Source organism: Notolabrus celidotus, chromosome 5 (assembly GCF_009762535.1).
Source record: "Notolabrus celidotus isolate fNotCel1 chromosome 5, fNotCel1.pri, whole genome shotgun sequence".
In the NCBI taxonomy this organism is placed as follows: Eukaryota; Metazoa; Chordata; class Actinopteri; order Labriformes; family Labridae; genus Notolabrus; species Notolabrus celidotus.
In genome coordinates this window covers 24,356,529-24,376,443 of record NC_048276.1, presented here as the reverse complement: position 1 = coordinate 24,376,443, position 19,915 = coordinate 24,356,529, and the positions used below count along the sequence as shown (strand labels likewise).

The following is a 19,915-nucleotide window of genomic DNA, read 5'->3' as shown; positions in this document are numbered from 1 at the left end:
TCGTTTTGTTTGATTTCTTTGTGACTTTAGTTGCCCTTGCAGGTTTCAAAACTCACTAAGTAAAATGATGGTTGCCTCAGAAATCAAACGTACTAGGAGACAGCATCATATTCAGTCCCCGACGTACCAAAAATAAACCTTTATGATGACATGACAGGATTTATGGGATTAAAGATGAGAAGCAAAGATGGTGTCGTAGGATCAAACCCCTGTCCATTCTACCATCTGTTGATTATGTATTAAAAAAGGTTTAACACAGTATCTATTTATTTTTATTCATTTAACCTTTATTTAACCAGGTTGGTCCCATTGAGATCAAAGATCTCTTTTCCAAGGGAGACCTGGGATTTGTCAATGAGGCAGTCACAGATCTTTTCCAGAAGACTTTCTGGGTTAACACCAAGCTGCAACCTCCGCTATGAAACTATGAAGCCCATGCGGAAGTGTTATAAACTGCAATTCATCGAGTATCCGCTTGAAGCTGGCTGCAGAAACCCCGGACACCACATAGACACCAATTCAAAAAAGACGATCTTTGCAGCATTAATAAACATGTTTACAGCCTGGTTCAAAAACGGCTTCGGTCTACGTAGCTAATTTCTCAATCGGCACACACTGTACGAGGGTGAATTATTTTCTGACGCGATGGTTCAGCAGATATTAAGATTACAGGTTTTTGCCCAAATAAGGACATGACTGACTTGACTCCCGCATGGGAACAAATAGCTGTTGGCTAGGAGACTCAAACTCCCCCTCTTTACATCACACTTTGACTAGTTGAGTTCCGCATTTCCAATATGGCTGCCGCCGTCGATTGGCTTCAAAACAGCGTTCAGGAACAGATGGGTGACGTCACGGATACTTCGTCCATATTTTATACAGTCTATGCTTAACATTTTTAAAATCAACCCCAAGATATTTAAAAACAGGGCAAAGGTTTTAAATTGGATCGGTACATTGTTTAAGCAGGGAGCTCAGAATCAGGCTGTGGCGGTGTAAACAGAACCCTCCTCATCATCCAATGAAATGTTAGTTTTTTTTTTACACTGACAGGGTCAGAAAGTTTTTCTTCGGATCAGAAACACATAACGTAAAGCCCATTTCAATAATACATAGTTTACAGTCTTATTCTGTTTACAAACAACTTATAATAAAAGACGGGGCCAACAGCAGCAACTCAGGCAGCCGACATGCCCCCTGTGAACCCACAATGGCAGTATGAACCACAGCTGACACAAAGCCAACACCTAAATGTCAATTTGTGCAGATTTTTCATCATCACTCTAAGTGCCAGATTGTCTGGAACTGAATACTGTGTGTGCAGTACACACCTCAAACTTCCAACTTCAGGCCCCGATAGTTCTAAAAAACGCACAGTCAAATACAATAACAAGCCCACAGGAAGGCTCTCTGTACCACTCTGTCTTTTTTGAAAGGATGGTTCAAAGCGATGGACAAAGTAGGCTCTTTGTTGTTAAAAGTATTTGTGCATTTGTTCATCCGCATGACAAAAGCCCAATCAAGTGCAACGGCCACAACACCACAGAACCATTTACCACACAACAAAAGCCACTTTCAAAGTCTCATGTGACACGGATGATGATTTAGGATACACTCACAACATTTACATAAACCACACACACACAGACATCATGTCCAGATGTTTGCCCATTTCCGGCCATACTTCAAGAGACAGACAAAGAACATGAAGTCTGCTGGCTCCCAGTAGGGATAGAGGAGGTGCCGGTGTGCAGGAGTACGATTACCTGTACCTTCCAGGTTGTTGGCATTGGTATTGTTACCAAAGACAGAGTCAAAGTCCACGTTAAGGCCTCGGGAGTTCTGTGGCTGCTGAGGTGTCGGGGAGGCTGTGAACCCTGGAGAAGCAAAAATAAAAGGTTCAGGGTCCAAATATCAACAAAACAAGTGCTCCATTCCTCCCATAATGACCACAAGCAGGTATGAGAACACAGTGGATAAACAGAAGAGGGGATGTTGACAGGTTTTCAATGTAGTGAGTACGAAGAATCCAGAGGTGGGGATTAGAGTGGGACCGTGGGATACTGAATATGTCCCCAATAAAATGTTTGACTCTACACTTTCTCAAAAAGCAACTTGTGTGTGATGCTGGTATGAAATGATACAGATTCTGAGAATAAGGAAAGAGCAGCTGCCAGAGGAACAGATTTTTCCACAGACACCAGAATTTTTTTTCTTTATGTCACTACAGCATGTCCCCTTGATGGTAACACAATACTGACATGAGGGAATGCAACATGATCAGTGAAAACCTGTATTCATTAACAACTGTGGAGGTTCAAAACCTTGTTAAAAGAAATCAGTTTTGACTGACTGGTTGTTGTAGTTGTTGCTGTAGTAGCTACACTACTGGCATGTCCCGAGACCCATGGGATCTTGTCTGTGCTGATTAGATGCAAAGAGGGTAAAGACTACACCCCCTCAGGGTCTTTGATTATCTGCTGATCAGCTGCTTCTACTAGGGATGACCAGGCATTTTCGGCAGTGGCCCCCAAACTGTGGACTGAGTTGCCCCCTGGTGTTGGTACATCCCTGACCTTACCGACTTTTAAATAACATCTTAAAAACTCATTTTTATTCCTTGGCTTTTAACCCCGCAAGAGAGTTGTGAAATCTCCATCTCTGTTTTTCTTTTATTTGCTTTTCCTATAATTTTTTGTGTTTTTGTTAAAGTTTATTTATTTTTTGCCTTTTTTGCCTTTTATTCTTTCTTTATTCATTCTCTATTCAGATTCCCATTATTAGATAGGATAGCTGAAGAGAGACAGGAATAGTGAGGAGTAGAGAGTGGATGAAGACATGCATGAAATGGTTGGGGCCAGGAGTCGAACCAGCAACCTCTGCGTGGAGGACTATGGCCTCTGTATGTGGAGCGCTTAGATCGCTAGGCCACCAGCGTCCCTTTACAGTGGTTTTATACCTTTATTATTTTTTAAGGGTTTTTATGATCTGTGCATTTTTATTTATTTTACTTAACTGTGCTGTACTTTGTTAACTTTATTAGTTTTTAAAATGTGTTATAGAAATCAAGTGGATTGGATTGGAAGACAGTGGAAGTCTTCTGGTTGCAGATTACTGTGATGGTTCATAACGTGTTGTTCTGTAGAGATGAGATGAAGTGCATCTCTGGGACATATGGAGAGTTTACTGAGTAGTTTAAATTAGCAACATCACTGCAGAGAGAGGATCCTTTTTTATACTGTACAACCACATGCACAAAACACTTGTTATGTAAAGCACCTGACTTTCAGGACCAATGACCCTGTGAGCAGCCCTGCCACTTTGTTTTTCTTCAATTAAGACATTTTAAACTTACGCCCCTTTTTGGGGGTCTAACTGACTAATATGCACAACTTTTGAAATTGCACCAGTGGATCATTTCATCCCAAAGGCATGAAACAGGCTGTAATGTTAGCTCAAGGAAAAAGTGCCTCACAGTTTGCAGGGAGCCGTTAGTCTACTGCTGCCCCTAACTATTATTAGCACTGGATTAGGTCCTACCAACAAAACCTATTTTGGTTCTGTTTACTATCATTTCTTTCTGTTTCTAAGTCAACCACACGTTTGGGGCCCTTATTGTACCTACCTCTGAATAGACCAGCTACAGCAGGGGGCTCAGAATAGAAGAGTGGAGTGGTGTTGTAAGGGCTTGGCCCACAGAAGGAGTCTGACACACAGCAACAACAGCAGGCAAGCAAAGAACCGGGCAGAAAGAGAGGGGAAGGAAGAGAAATCATGAAGACACAAGAGCAGATAAAAAATCATCCAGGAGAAAGTGTGACAAGAAAGCCAAGCAGCTGTGGAGAGGGGGTTTCTAACACAGGAAAAACAAAGATCAGCAGTTGTAGGGAAAAGATGAATGTGAGATAAATAACATGACTCGGGTAAAAACAGGGAAGGTTCAAGAAGCGCACAACCCACACAATGCAGGCTCACATCTGTTCACAAGCAGGAGGCAGGGAGGGAGAGAGGCAGCAGCAGAAAGGCTCTGGTGCTCTGAACACAGCACTTCAATCCAGCTGTACTAATGTCACACATCTCATAGCTTTGATGTTACAGACTCGCAGTCATTTTTCCACTGAAGTACCTGTGGTAAATGTCTCTATCTGTGTTGCAGTATCAAGATCAGATGCCAGAGATGAGCTTGAGTCAAAGAAAGGATGGTAATGATCTGGTGAAAAAAAGAAATGCTGCTGATAAAGATGAGAGTGCAAACAGAAACACAAAGCTAAAGAAAGATCAAAAAGCTGTGACTGAAGGACGCAGGGAGGTAATAATGACTGGGAACTCGACTGTGGGACAAAACTCAGTATGTCTTATCAGGCAGCAAACTAGATCCTCAATGTCCCTGAATAATTTCACCCGTTTCCTCCTTGTCTCTCTCAACTGTATGCTTCACTAGAATTAAAGTTTAACCACCTGCTGTAAATCCTCAGACAGAGTGATGACCTGTTGCATTAATATGTTGTCTTTTCAAAACAATATTAAAACTAAGCAGCAAAGCAATCCCACCAAACACTTCATGGTTAGGTAAACGGGCTGCCGTGGTCCTTGGTGACCAAGGACAGCTGTACAGCAATGAGGACGTGTAGTGTGAAGAAAGGGTTTCAATTTGTAATGGATTTTTCCACATCAGAGGAGAAATGATCGGAGTAAGCAGGACAGGGGCATGTCCAGACTTTCTGACTGAGACTGTGGACTGTGAGTGTATTTACATCTGAAATTAACATGTTCTATTACGCAGGGTTCCTTTTAAATCTGCTCATTTCACTTCAGAATTATGGAACCTCTTCTGGGCAACAGAAAGAACTTTAAAAGGCTGCATCTGTGGTGTGTGGTGTCTGACATTACCTTGTGTGTGTGTGCATCAGTGTACTGTGATACATTAGGTTATAGTAAATGTTATATTTATTACTCTCTAACCCGGTGCAGATCTATGACAGCTTGATAGGCGAAGACGTAAAACGTGTATTAAGTCGAACTGTGCCCAAACTCTTTTGACAGATTCTCTATTCATATTACACACATTTTAAAAAGCCTCTTTAGATGGTGATTAGGACTTTTCAATACTTTCCAACAGCCTTATATTTCACTAAGTGCTCTTGTACTCATATCACTGAGGGGTACCTCGTAGTATTCTCACTCTGCTCACGTTCTGGGACTCTCCTTGTGCATAATTATCGTCCTCCCGCTGCGACTGCAGAGTTTGTGTGAGTGGATTGATGCTATTCTAGCACTGCATGTTTATCAGGAAATAATTCAGCTCTCCGTTTCATTTCTTCGTCCACAAATGTGTGCCTGTTGTACTGGGAAAACATTATTATGCGGACTGTGCAGGCTGTTACCACCGGTGCAACCCAGTAGGTTCCAAAGGTGTTTGGCAGGCACAGTTGTGGTCCAACTGTGATCCCTTGCACCTCTATTAATTAGGTCAGATTAGCAATAAGGCAGTACATTTGATTTATTTAAAGGGCATCTGGTGGGCAATTACATCTTATCTACAAGAAGAGCACCTGAGAGAGCATTTTCTAAAGTTTTATCTACTACAAAGACATCCAAGAAGGCGCTTCTGCTAAATGTTTTTCAGAAATGAGGGCACCAAGGGAGCGATTGCCCCCCCCATGCTCCCCCACAAAGACATCACTGTCCAACGGAGCAACAGAGAGTCATCACTAAACGCACTAACCCTCACTGTGATGCTTCATTTTACACAGCACCGTTATCTTTCTCCAATTCCAAATGAGTTTACAGCAAAAGCTAAAAGGTAACCCTTTAAAATGAGATTCAGACAAAGAAGTTGCCTATTAAGTAGTAGTTACCTAGTAGTTTTTCTTATAACTGGGCATTAACCCTCCCAAAACATGCCTTTCGTCTGTGAAATATCGATCCACCTCCACCTCTCAGGGCAGCTACATCTGTCATTTTCATAGAGGACATTTTGTTTATAGAAGGGATTGGCATTTCAATACAAAGTACTATTCGGTGATCATTGGCTTCTATTCAACGATTATTTTAATAATCACCCCCACCCCCCCACACACCTGTCCAGTTAATGGCCCATTTGTGTGGCAGTTGCGTTAACCAGCAGCAGGACGAGGTGCTGCTAGTCGCGGGCGCTGACAGCCTGTCTCGACGTTTATGTCAGTGTTTCTGTGACCCAGCATGGCCTGTATGTTTACATTTTACAGCCATGCTCAGTCTCTGGAAATACGTGTGTAGTCGTGTGGGATTCAGAAACGTAGAAAATCACAGCAACTGTCGCAAATGTTTTCATCTTCTTTTGCTATTTAATGCAGTTAGCATTCTTCTTCTTCTTCTGTTACTTAATGCGCAAACAGCTTTAAGTAGCTCTATAGACACCATCTTGAGGGAATACAGTATTACAACCAAGCACCGGTAAAAACAATTTTAAAAAATGGTACTTTTAAAATGAGAAAATATTGGAAGTAACTCTTCGATTTTTACTAAGTGAACAAATACTAAAAATCATTGCCGATCCCTAGTTTATAGAGGCAAACATTCATGTTAAAGATGACCCAAAGATCAGTGACAACAGCTCCAGACATGAGGCCAACATGCAGACCACATCATGTCATGAGTTTGGTTCTATTATTCTATATCTACTGTATTAGTCTATAAAATAAAATAATGTGTACGAGTGAATAAAAAAGTCATCATTCAATGTGAAGAGCTTAACTTTGATTGATGTGATTGTGAGATTGTGGGATTATGTGATTGTGTGATTGTGTGTGATTGTGTGTGTGTGTGTGTGTGTGTGTGTGTGTGTGTGTGTGTGTGTGTGTGTGTGTGTGTGTGTGTGTGTGTGTGTGAGTGTGTGTGTGTGTGTGTGTTATTGAACATGTGACACTTTTTTTTTGCAGGTAGTGTTAAAGCAGAATGGAATGAAAGGTTACCAGTGAGAGCGGTGCCCTCACCTCCTCCCCATGTGTTGGTGGTGGAAAGCGACAGCGACTGCTGGAAGGCTGGCTGCAGGTCAAGCAGGTCGTTGGCTGCTGCTATGGAGTTGCTGGAGGAAAAATCGATTGCCACAGGTTATCTCTCCCTCCGACATGCTGTGTTCATCTCTTTCAAGATGTTTGTAGAAGCCATGAAACAGAGTTTTGGAGACTTTAAGAGGGAAAAAAGTTTATTTCCTGCAGCCTCACCTGTTGTTAGAGCTGGGGGAGGAGAAGAGATCGATGGCAGGGGTTGAGTTGTTGGTCCCACCCATAGTGAAGACAGGGGAGGAGTCTGTGGTTGCTGTAGCAGGGTGCTTTTGGAGCTCTTTCAGACGCTGGTCCTGCAGACATTAGGAGGTCAGCGTTAGAAACCTATATGCAAACATTTATCTGGCCACTAAGAATGATACAGGAGTCATCTTCTCCCTTAATTTAAGTTTTGATTTAATTTAGTCGACAGGTTTTTTTAAGTCTGCCTGGTAAGAGAGAAACCTTGCTGTTCTTTATCATTTTACTGCAGCAGAAGGGCAAATAAATACATCACACTCAATAGTTTTTAATTCACCCTCTGGATGCAGTTTTAAGAACGAGGTTTATAGTCACTGCTCACTCAAGAGGACGCTCAACAAACATGCAGTGTTCTTCTATGCTGTTAGACTTGACTGACTGAATACTCCTTCTTACAAGTGTGCAGGTGTTTTCAACGGTTTCAATGTTGTCGTGCAGATGGAGGATTGTTCAAAGAAAAAGGAGGATTTAAAAAAAAAATTAAACTATCTATGCACATGTGGACGCAGGCTAAATGATGCAAAGAACAGCAACATGCCTAAAGAGCACTGCTTTTAAAAGGATGGATCTAGTCGAGGAAAACATACTTTAAGTGCTTTAAGGCGAGATTGCTCCTCATCAAGAGCTGCCTGTTTTTCCCTCTCGTCCGCTTTCGTGAAAGATATTCCGGTGTTGGCCAAGGAGGAGACTGCATTGGAGAGGGTGCTAGCTCTGAATCAGGGGAAAGACACAGAACAGTGAGTCACCAAGAATTATTTCACTACAGAGTGAAGTACAATTATACTTTTTAAAAACTGTTGCTTAATTCTTCAGTGTAAAAAAGTCACATCTGCTGCGCTCTGAATAGTGTCACACAAACTTACGATTAAAGGATGGAGAGGCAGCATTTTGACCATCTTCAAAAGAGGTCTGGTTCATATATCAGGGCGATGATGCAGACCTACCTGCTGGCTGCTGTTGAGTCTTTGACTTTCTTTCCCTCTAAAGAGGCCAAGTGTTGCTCCAGGGCATCCAGTAAGCTACTTGGGGCCTGGTGTAAATAACATTGACATACATTAGGTTACAAAGGCTGACAATAGCCTAATACAAGACATCTTCTATTGACAACAGAAGAAAGAGACACTGAAGCATGCAGAGTTACTGCCAAGAGTCCACAAACAGAGCTACTGACAAACACAGAGAAAAGGGGGAGAAAAGGTCCAGATACTTACACAAACTGTGAACTGAAAACAGAGAGATAGAAGGGAGGGAAATACAGAAAATAAAGGTGGTGATGGTCAAGGTAGATTTGAGGTAGATATGGAAAGATATACTTTGGAGGAATCCTGTCTAACTCAGATTTATAAGCTACAGTGACACAGCTAAATAAATAATACTTTTTGTTTTGTTCTGCAAAACCACTTCAGCAGGGTCCCCGGTCTCGATACAAACTCTTGATTTACACCTTTATTTGCTGTATGAAGTGCAAAGTCAGAAGTAAGTGGAAGTGCAATAGTGGGCGCATGCACAGCCTGCCTCACTGAATGATTGTTGTGAAAACGTGTTAGTAAGCTGAGGGGAGCAGCCTGTGAGAGTCATTATCAAAATTTGTAAGTCAATAAAATTACTCAACCTTTTTCAACGCACACACGCACACGCAGACACGGAGACACGGACAGACTGAGTGAGGTCAACATGTTGTGCAGAGACGAAACTCTGACAAGTCTGTCATTATGTTACATTGCTAAACTGTCCATTCAGGTGTAACAGTGTGAAAGCAGTGGAGCAGATTAATTCAGCTCCAGAAAAACAAAGTAAGCATCGAGAAGAAGAGCGGACTAGTGATAAGAGTAGTCCAGACAATCAAATTCAAACCCTTGATCACGCTGGGAAAGAAGTCACCTTTGCTTCTATATTATTTTTAGCGCTTCCAGAATCATTAGTCTTGATGCCGTTATGGTCCAAAATAAAACCATTCATTTTGCTTCAAATGACTTGCCTTTATGTCTCCTTTGGCACACCATAGTGACGAAACCGTTGCAGTTTTAAATGACTTAAAAAACCTCCAAGAAAGTTCAACTGTAATCCACTGTTGTGTAAAACCAAATTAAATATCACTGTAGCACTTTGAGTTTAAGCTCTGCACACAGGTGCAGCAAAGCACTCATTTACAGAGTGGGAACTTCCACAGACCTGTGCATGAAACTAAAGGATCACAGCGGTTGCTAAATAAGTGGCAACTCAGTGCAGACCAGTCATCACCCATATTCTTATTTCTCCTCCACTGAGCTCTGGTTAGTGAAGCAAAGCAAGCAATGAGTAAAGGTAGTTAGGGTGAAGTCATTGGTGCCAAATCTTTATCTTTACAATGTGCAGCCAGTCTTACCTGAGACAGATCAGGGATGTCCCCTCGGTCGATTCCCACTTGCTGCAGGGGGAGAAAAAGAGCAACAGAATATGAATTAAAAAAATAAGCAGCCAGTGAATGGTCCCAAGTCTATCGTCAGGGGCCGAACTTACCTCTGCGACTTTGAGGAACTCTGAGATTCTTGTCATTCGTGTTAGGAATTTCTTATAGATGTCAAGTCCTTCTTTGCACTGAATCTTCTTCATGTCAAAGTATTTCTCTGCAAACATCAAAGTAAGAATGAAACACTTTCACTGTCATTATATTGAAACTACAACTGCCCTCACTATCTTACTGAGGCCTGTTGATTCAGAGATGACAATAAAATAATAACACTTGCTGCAAATTAAAATGAAGCGTGGGTGAATAAAACGTTCCTGAGATCTGCAGGTCACTTGTTGATATGAATTAAAGAGGAGGGTTTTTCAGCAAGTGCATTAGACTGGAATTAAAGACTTACTTATATATGAACTGTGGGGGAATGCCAACACATTATCTTACAGTCTTAAAGCCTCAGTACTACCATTTATAATTATCCCTTCTATTGTTTGTTTAAAGCAACAGTGAGGCAAAGAAGAGATAAAACTGAGAATAATAGCAAAAGAAAGGTGTGTTTTTACCCAGGAGGTTAATTATGCCCTCGTTGTACGCAGCAAACAGTCGAATAGCATCTTTGAACAGAAGCATGAAGGCTGCATTGATCACACCGTTTGTCAGTTCATTGGCATTGACCTGAAGGAGACATGACAGGGGTTAAAACAACAGTTTGTAATTCATGACAAAAAAGACGAACTGTAGTTGGTGCAGACGACACTGAGCGCTTACATTGAAATCAAGCAGCACATCCATCTGATTCTGGATGATGGGGATGGTCTTCAGGAGCTTCTCTGTGTTCATGGTTCTCATCACACCATCAGATCTGCAGGGAGAAAGGGAAACAGGAAGTTCTCAGAGATTTGATCATTGGGGACTTCAGAAACAAGAAGTCTGAGTGACGGCTCCTTACCCTCGTTTCACTTTAGTGAAGTCGAAGGCCACTTGTCTGTAGGACACTGCCTTTTCATTCAGGTAGCGGCTATACCTCCTGATGAAGGTGGACATATCGTATCCTACATCACAAACAAAGGAAAGAGGTGGACATGTTTAATGACATGAATATACTCTGAACACTCATTTCTACAATGTGAACAGTGCTACTACGTACCTTGTAGACCACTTTTGTCCAAAAAATTGCTGAGGTTGAATAGCGTGTTTCTTGAAGCCAGATACTGAATAAATCTCTGCAAGGAAAACAACCTCTCATTACTGGATGCTTGTGGTTCAACAGTGACAAAATAAAAAGCTAGCTCATGCCCTTTAAGATATGTTGGGGGGTGGAACATCTATCAGTCTCTGCCCATTTCTTTAAAGATGGATGCCAGTATTTCCTTGAATACTGACCTCGTTGCCGTAGACCATCAGATGGTGTGTGGCGGTGAGAGACTTGAAGACAACCACCCAGCTGGTGTTCGTGGTCCTCTCAAACAGCGTGTCAGCCAGCTGAGGGATGTTCACATTCATCTCATTCGTACACTGGATCAAGTCTGGGGGAGGAGAAGAGGAAGAGGGCCATGAAACATGCTGGTGAGTGTCAGTGAGTCAACTTATTCGCCTAGACCAATACTATGCAGATAATATCGTCCCTATCTGACACCGAAAACCTCGTTCGGCAAATCTATCTATTTATTCAATAATGATAGTGTTCAATATGATCATTTTTCAAAAACGCCTTTCTTTTCAATTCTCATTGCACATGTGTCGTTTTTTTTTATCAAGGCACATCTTCAGAGTAATATCAAAGCAACATTTACTGCCCTCTGGTGAGCAGGTATGGAATTCTGTGGAATTTTGAGGCGAGTAAGGGTCAAAAGACAAAACATACACTACAAGTTAACAATGCTGGTTTGGAGATAAACCTCACCACAGCATCGATCATCATGCTTGTTATTGAGATCTGTACCTATACTAAACATAAGACATGTGGAACTTTAAAGGGAGTAATAGTGATCACTATGTCCTCTATTTAAAAGTTAAGCTATTAGTGATTTTCCTCACTACTTTGCCACATATCCACAAAGAGGACATGCCTCTGATGTGTGGACTGATAGGGTTATATACAAACATCCTTCACCTGGCTGCCGTGACCTTTTGGTCTGAGCTGAAAGCCTCTTGCTTCCTCTTTCTGTGAAGACCACGTGAGTGATCAGTGATGTCAGAGCTCATCAGAGTTCCTGAATATCAAAAACACAAAGCCTTCTCGCTAAGAGCTTCAGCACTTTCTTAACTGCAGTTTCAAAATCATCTCAGACTTTGTGTTTTATAACTGATAGACTTGGAGTTCACATAGAAAGCATCTTTCAAAACGATGACAGTTAGCAAAGGAAAAGGGGAGGATATGGAGGGCTCCACTGAGTGATGTATTTCAGAAAAAATACAGTTCTTTGAACTGTGACATTGACACTAACTAATATAGTAGTGTAATACCACCCATACATTTTATTGTACATAGATAAAAATCACCAGGAAAAGGCTCATATTCAAAGTTCAAACTGTACTTAGGACAATAGAATTGTTTTCAGGCAGTGTACTGTAAATAAATGTAACATCTTCCATCTGACTCCTCGTCTAACTCCATATCACATGAAACCTTTGAACCATCTTGTTCAAGTTAACAGTTAACAATAGCTGTTGTGTGCAGGGTGACTGTCACCCACTGAGGTCTGTTGACATGGGTGGTCTATGAGCCTTCAGTTTGTGTTGAAGACTACACAATAGGCCACCCATGTGACAACAAAAGCCTTTTCACACACAACTCCAATGGCTGTAGGGAATGGAGGCACACACTGAACAATATATCGTTTAACCACTGCAACTGTGCGATGTGCACATGCGCATTAGTCCCATTGCAGGGCGTGCGACGTGGATCATGTGGCCTGAGACATATCATGCCGTCGCCAGTTTCTTGTTTTCCATGATCAAGCTAAATAAACATGTCTGTTATCACTTTGATGCAGCTCTGCACTTTGATCACAGATTACTGACCACTGTGCATGCATCGGCTATATCTGTGTCACATGACTGTAACATGTAGACATGCATGAAACCAGCAGCTACACAGATTGTAAGACAGTGGCTGTTTTCTGAACCGCCTACTATACCAGTCATACGTACTCATTTCAAAATCCAGTATGGAGTATGTGAACAAGAGTAAAAGCTACAGTATGCCAAAACTCCCAGGATGTCGTGCTGATTCGGGAACATGTCTCAGTGTGCATCGGACCAGTCTTCCTCGCGTAGTTTCCCAGAATGCACAGCGCTAACGTCTCGCTCCTTCTTTTTTCTTTTTCTTTGAACAGGAACATTCCATATAAACCACTTCTTAGCTTTTTAAATTATATGTGGATGCTAAAGAAGCAATTTCGCTATCAGCTTACTGGTTGTTTACTTCCGCTTTCCAAAACTGGAAATCTAGCGAAGCCTGACCCAGCAGACTGCAGGACAGATCCAACAGAACAGTCACTACATACTACCTTCATACTACATTCGTAGGTAGTATGTAGCAGGCGGTTTCGAAAACAGCCAATGTTTTCCAGCCATAGACTGTATACAGTCCTTGACGTCACCCATCTGAGCGCTGTTTTGAAGCCAATTGGCAGCAGCAGCCATATTGGAAATGCAGAACTCAACCAGACATAGTGTGACGTAAAGAGGCGGAGTTTGAGCCTCGTAGCCAACAGCTATGTGTTTCCGTCAGGGAGTTAAGTCAGTCATGTCCTTATTTGGGCAAAATGAGGCAGCACCATGTTTAATACAAAACGTTTTTAAGAAGCAGGGTTTTATTTTTGTTTGTTTGTAAATTGTTGGATATCTTTAGAGAAGTTCAGTTTGCCTGTAAAAACTCATAATCTTAATATCTTCTGAACCGTCGTGTTTTAAAAAAATTCACCCCTCGTACAGTGTGTGCCGATAGAGAAATTAGCTACTTAGAGCTGTTTTTTTAACCAGGCTGTAAACATGTTTATTAATGCAGCAAAGATCGGCTTCTTTGAATTGGTGTCTATGTGGATTCCGGTGTTTCTGCAGCCAGCCTCAAGCAGATTCTCGATGAATTGCAGTTTATAACACTTCCACATGGGCTTCATAGTTTGAGACCGGAGGTTGCCGCTTGGTTCCAGCGCACCTTTGTGCTCGTTAGCATTGTAGGCACACATGTGGACCACTAACAGGACAACTGAGTCTTCAGTGTCTACATCTGTAAAGCATGTAGTGTTGTGAAAATCCCTCGCAGAGTTTTCATTGAATCAAAAGTTACTATCATTGGACTAGTAATGCCGTTAATTCAGTCAGAACTCACTGTTGTTAGTTCAAATTTGTATCAAAAAAGTTGAAGATTTAATGCAAAGAAAGGCTAAACCACCAATAAAGCTTTCAGGGCTACAAGCAATACAAATGTACAGACACAGTCATGACACAAGTTCAGTTATTCCTATCAGCTCTGCTATAGGTTGTCACATAATGTTGGACCAAACACAAACACACCAATCAGAATACTGGATCATCAGAAATCTAGAGCACTGTGTGGATCAAGGATGTATGACTGATCTGTTTGTTGAACACGTTTAAATAAGTCCATCAGACTTCAGTCACATGACTGATGACTCCTTCATTCTACCTCTGACCCTCTTTAACTATCTCTGCCACTAAATATTGCTGACTGGGTCGAGCTTCCTTGTGGTATCCTGAGAATGTATCACAAATGCTCCTCCCTGTTTGTGAAACACCCACTGTGAAATTCATCCGAAAAACCCACAGACTTCCAAGAATCAACTGCTAAAACAGAACTGAAATAGTTCACAATAACACTTCCTTCTTAAATTCTTCTTCCTTTCACAACTGGGAACATTCACACAGCTCTAAGCAAATATTAAATAAGAAGTGATCTGTCAGCGAAAAAACCCTGAGACAAAGCCTGACGGATAGGACAATGTGGGCTTTTTCTAGGATCACAGTTGGTCCATAATCCATTTGGACCGACGACCCCACAGCTCTGCTCTGTGGGTCTACAAAAAATTTATTATGGTGCAACTCCCTTTTCCTGCTCTCCTGAAGCTCTATCTTCTGCTTCAAACTCATCCAAACATGAGAAAGATAACCGTCCGTCTGTGTCAGCACCGGCCCGGCATGCTCCGAGAGTGTGAGTGAGGTGAGGGGAGGCCTGACGCACGCTTCAGATGACAGGATATACACTGGAAAACACCACTGAAGGCAAAGTGACGTCTTAAGCAGTCCCAAAGTATTCCCAATACACATTGCAGACATTTATAGATCAAGTGAAGAGATGAACTACTTTACGATGGTTACTCCTCCTCCTGCTCAGACTTGCAGAGACGAAACATCTCTCCACTCACACAAACACTGCTATGAAAGAGCGGGATGATAATCACGCACGTTCAAAGTCTCAGGCAGGTTGGGAAAACGAGGGCACGACAGTCAGACTTTGCATCTAAAGTTATTTCTGCCTTATGTTCCCACAGGTGACTTACAAGAGGCAGACAGAACCCAGACTCAGTCTGTGAGCTGGAATGACCTGCAAACATTTCAGCTTGTGAAGGCTTTTTTTAGGCCTGTGAGCAGCTCTCATCACCAAAGACATGCATGATAAATTCATCTGGACTGTGCATGCGTCACAAATGGAAAAGCATCAGCTCATTAATCTGGATCATTATCTAAAAGCACTTTTTGTTTAGCTCACACGTGCACAAGGATATAGAAATGTTCATTAACAAAAAAAATTATCTTTAAGAGCAATATTTGATAGAGGAGAGAAAAGGAAAGTTTACACCACTTCACACATGCTTCCTTTACTGTGACACACCTACAGGAAAACAAGAAACAGAAGGAAATCCTATTTCTTGAGTTATCCTGAGAATTAAGCAACTCAATCTAAGACTCCCTTCAGCTGAAGTCTAAACGTGTCAACAGTAGGGATGTATGGATACACTCAACCCACGATTCGATTCGAATCCCAATTTTTGGTTCAAGATACGATTCACTCACAATTCTCTAACGATTTTCAGGAAAACTGGATTCAACTCAAAATTGAAATAACTATTATTTTATTTCAAATCTCAGATATGGACAAATGCAATATGTATTTTCTCTCTTATATTGCTTTGTAAACAAAGTAATCCTTTTTCATTTTTAAGGTGTGTTGTAACTCAAATAAAACCACTGCACACTTCTTTTCCACAACTTGCAAAAAAACTAAAGTCACCACACAAATACCTCGTTGGAAAATTTCAGAACAATTATAGAGAAATGGAAAGTGAATGATTCCCAAATGGAAGTATTAAATATTAAAACAAATAAGGTAAATCTATTTAAATTAGGGATGTAAATTTCCATGATTGATCTTTGGAAATGTTAACGATCAATTATCGTTTACTCATTAAAATGTTAACATTTTCCATGTCAAAAATAATACCAAATCAATGCCATCAAATTTTCCTTCATGACACAGTGTGTATTGCTGACGGTATTAAACAGCTACAGATTATATTGAGGTGTTCAAAATGTTAAACACGCTGAATATCAACGTGAGGAGCGGGCTTATAAATAATCTCTGTGGACGCATGGTCATAGAGTGAAGACTCAGAGTACAACATGTGGATTTAATGCCACAGGACAACTGGACAGGATCATACTTTGGACTCTCAGTGTCCAGTTTTCTCTTTCTTATTGAGAAGAATAAGCATTTAAATGCGGTAACGTGTCAGCCGGGAGCGCAACTGGGTCAGAATCTGTCCGGCGGCGGAGGAAAATAGCGCTCGTGAAGGCCTGTCACTCAGCTGCAGCCCCCAGCTTGAACAAGCGGAGTGAAATACAGATAGCGCCTTTTACTGTTTAAAAATAATATCCTGATTCAAATTTTGTTGAATTTATTTTAATCAACCCTTGTATCGATTTTTTACCGTCTTGCAATATATCCTTACATCCCTAGTCAACAGTGTTGCTTATCTCCATTTTAAACAAAGATTAAAATCTCTTCTTAAAGGTATGTAAGCCTAAACGGCCTATTCTTCTCTTCAGGACTGTATCTTTGAATAATAGGACTCAGCTTGGATATATGAAAAATATGAAAATACCTCCAACACCTGTGTAAAACCTGTGCATCATAAAAACAAATAAAACAAAGAGTATAGCTGAGTGGCCCTACATGTCTGGACACACTGGTAAATGATTACATGAACAGAGGACACTCCTCTCTCTCTCTCTCTCCTTCAGTGCAGCAGGTCTGCAAGTCTTACAGTGCATGATCATGTTAATTAGTAACTTCATTCCTTTAAAATCTACATTTAAATGTTGAGTTACAGCATTAGTGTTTGTGTAATTTATTGCTGGTAAATGCAGGTTATTCGACACGTATGGCCATGCAGAGCTTTTGTCCGACAGCTGCATGCAGACACAGTGCGATGTACAGCTGTCTGGATCTGAACTAATCACGTGCCTTAAGGGTTTATGGTTGTTGAGTTACTTAAGTTAATCAAGGAGGATCAAAGAAGAATCATTTCAGCCATGGTGGCAATAATACAGACTAGGATCATTGATGAGTCTTGAAAATGGTGATAATGAAGCACCTCAGCACCATACATAAGGCCTTTTTCGACCGCAGGAACTTACCCTGGAACTAGGGACTTTACCCTGAACTACATGCGTTTCGACAGGAGGAACCAGGGTCTAAAATTTAATTCAGGGGTAGTTAATCTCCCCCTGAATAGCCCCTGCTTTGGGGGTAATACTTTTCAAAAGGTCCTGGGACTTTCGGTTGAACGTAACAGTGTTTGTGGACTTAACACAGTTGTTGAAACACAGAGGGAGTTCCTGGGAATGCATACTGGTTTAGTTTTTTATTAAGATTTCAAAAGATTATTTAATATAATTTTTTTTCTCCATACGTCACTGGCCTGATTTGCACAATCTACCTGGGACTTCAGCCCGCGGTCAAAACACAGACAACAATGGGGACACAGGAACCTTTTAGTTCCGGGGAAAGTATTTCTGGGGTCTAAAAGACGCCGGAACTCTTGGTCGAAATGCACATATAGAGGTTTTCCAGCTATAAAAGGAGCACCAGAAGAGGGTTGTTATGAGATGGAGCTGATAAACAGTATATTGAGAACATGACAGAGGAAGTCATGAGGGAAGTGCTTTGTAAAGAGGACATAGGAGGAAGTGCTGCTATTGCAATGGATTCTCAGAATCACAGAAATAACACACATAAGAAAAGTATTTCACCGTGTCAGCAGTTATTGTGCCATAAGGACAGGCTGGAACTTTACTTTTAAAAAATACAAAGATAACACTTCTGTGTGGCACAGGCTCTCCACTGCCTCCCAACAGAGATTGATTTTATATTGTATTTCAATCATATTGAAAAATACTAGTGATGGTACAAGGACTGAGGAAATCCTGTTGTTTCAAAAACCCCAAAGCGTACAAGTCAGGGTTAGAAATATGCATTTTTAACAGCCAAATAACCTTTAGCCTTCAGTATTCTTAAATGAAGATCTGTGCCTGTTTCATTACCTCTTTACTTCTGATTCACATACAAATGATTCTCAATTACACGCGTCTTCTTTTAGTGTGGTTTTAAATCGCAGAATTATGAAATGTCTGCGGTGTTGAGGGAATTCCTGCGGCCCCTTGTAGCGTCTGGAATCCTCTATGCTTGTAATCAACAGCGTAATTGCAAGGAAATGCATCAGAGGTATTTCAGGCAATCTCTTGTTTGATCTGTTGAGTGCTGCAGGAAGAGGATGGGTTGTGCAATGACTTCCTATGGACAGATTGCTCTAAAAAGGACAAGAGGACTGCTTCCTGCTTTAGGAAAATGAGTGACCCTCATGTAAAACTCTGATTTTGCGCAATGTGGGGACATTTTCAGAGTTTTCCTCAGGAGCTATCAGAAGCAGGTGTGACGTGTGTAGCAGAGTAAGACAGAAGAAACCTGTCAATAAAGCAACGCTGCACAAAATAGACAAACCTAAGCCAGCGGTGTCACTTGTTGACAAGAGCTCTCAGCTTCAGCTCTGTGGGCTCTGGTTGATTAAAGGAGAATGCATATCACTGGAATCTAGTCCAGGGTGTGCTATTCAATCTCAGACCTTTCAGCGTCACAGAGGGCTCCATTCAGCTCATTTGGTAGACCGGGTGTAAGCACTCCTTTTAAGGGCTGCAACTTGATGCCACTGCAGTCATATGCTCTTTGGGCAGACCTACATTCAGGGTAGGTGGGTGAAGCTATGGGGGAGGGTTCAGACGTACAGACTTATATTTGTGTAACATTACAGCTCCATATTTTAATGTATTTAATGAATATGGAGTGAGCAGGAATAAAAGAAAGGCACTTGTTTGCCAACATTCATCAGCGACTTTCTGCAACACAGGCCTCTCCTCAGCGGCTGCTTTATCGTCTACAAATATATAGGATGATGCTTGGAGTAAGGCTGGAGATACATACATATTATCACTCATAAAAGTTTTCATATCAGTCCATTTCAATAATTATCTTGATAAATATCAAGTCATTCTTTTTTTCAAATTTAAAGGCAGAGTTGTGCTCCCGAGTGAAAGTTGTACTGTTTCTCACAATTAAGTGAATGCATCACTGCTGTTCAGTGCTCAGTTGGACTACGGTCACGGTGAACATTTAACGTGTTGGAGACAAATTACAGTTTATAAATAAAATGTTTTAACTGTGTTTATTAGCTTGTTGTGTTACATACTTGGTTCTGATTGGTCAATACCATTTCCCATTAATGTGTTATTTCTTAACTACAAAGTTTTCAAAGGGAAAAAATGATAGTAGAATGCATATCAAATCAATCTGGGACATTTTACCACTGCCTGTTGACACTGTGGCAAAAATGTTACTTCCCATTAGCATTGCAAAACTGTATGTTTACATTACATATTATTGTATGTATAATATTACTTAAAGCACTGTAACCTGATTTTCCATTTGTAAATGTGTTATCTGTGTTTTATAATTACTTTATGAATACACCTGCACATTATATTTTTCTGACGCTCACATGACATTTGTGCATTTCTTTTAAAATGAACAAACAGGAGGATTATTTTTACGCTTTCAGGAGCAGGGTGATAGAAGAACCTCGCTGCAAAAAGCAAAACTCAGAGCCAA

At 41.1% G+C, this 19,915-nt stretch overlaps 1 protein-coding gene across 19 annotated transcripts in view; it reads right to left on the bottom strand.

Moving 5' to 3' along the window:
* picalma (phosphatidylinositol binding clathrin assembly protein a) overlaps positions 1 to 19,915 on the bottom strand; it is a 33,543-nt gene that overhangs the window by 9,289 nt on the left and 4,339 nt on the right. For 2 of the 19 annotated variants that reach the window (XM_034683252.1, XM_034683255.1), the window contains exons 3-16: positions 11,113 to 11,255; positions 10,877 to 10,952; positions 10,679 to 10,781; positions 10,498 to 10,591; positions 10,293 to 10,404; positions 9,786 to 9,892; positions 9,652 to 9,693; positions 8,231 to 8,316; positions 7,874 to 7,997; positions 7,206 to 7,339; positions 6,954 to 7,066; positions 4,127 to 4,210; positions 3,626 to 3,706; positions 1,767 to 1,877 (exon numbers count right to left, since the gene is read on the bottom strand). In XM_034683252.1, the coding sequence (XP_034539143.1) occupies positions 1,767 to 1,877; positions 3,626 to 3,706; positions 4,127 to 4,210; positions 6,954 to 7,066; positions 7,206 to 7,339; positions 7,874 to 7,997; positions 8,231 to 8,316; positions 9,652 to 9,693; positions 9,786 to 9,892; positions 10,293 to 10,404; positions 10,498 to 10,591; positions 10,679 to 10,781; positions 10,877 to 10,952; positions 11,113 to 11,255 (1,410 nt within the window). The remainder of the gene's footprint in view (positions 1 to 1,766; positions 1,878 to 3,625; positions 3,707 to 4,126; positions 4,211 to 6,953; positions 7,067 to 7,205; positions 7,340 to 7,873; positions 7,998 to 8,230; positions 8,317 to 9,651; positions 9,694 to 9,785; positions 9,893 to 10,292; positions 10,405 to 10,497; positions 10,592 to 10,678; positions 10,782 to 10,876; positions 10,953 to 11,112; positions 11,256 to 19,915) is intronic. The other 17 variants (XM_034683253.1, XM_034683257.1, XM_034683262.1 and 14 more) reach the window with 12 other exon arrangements.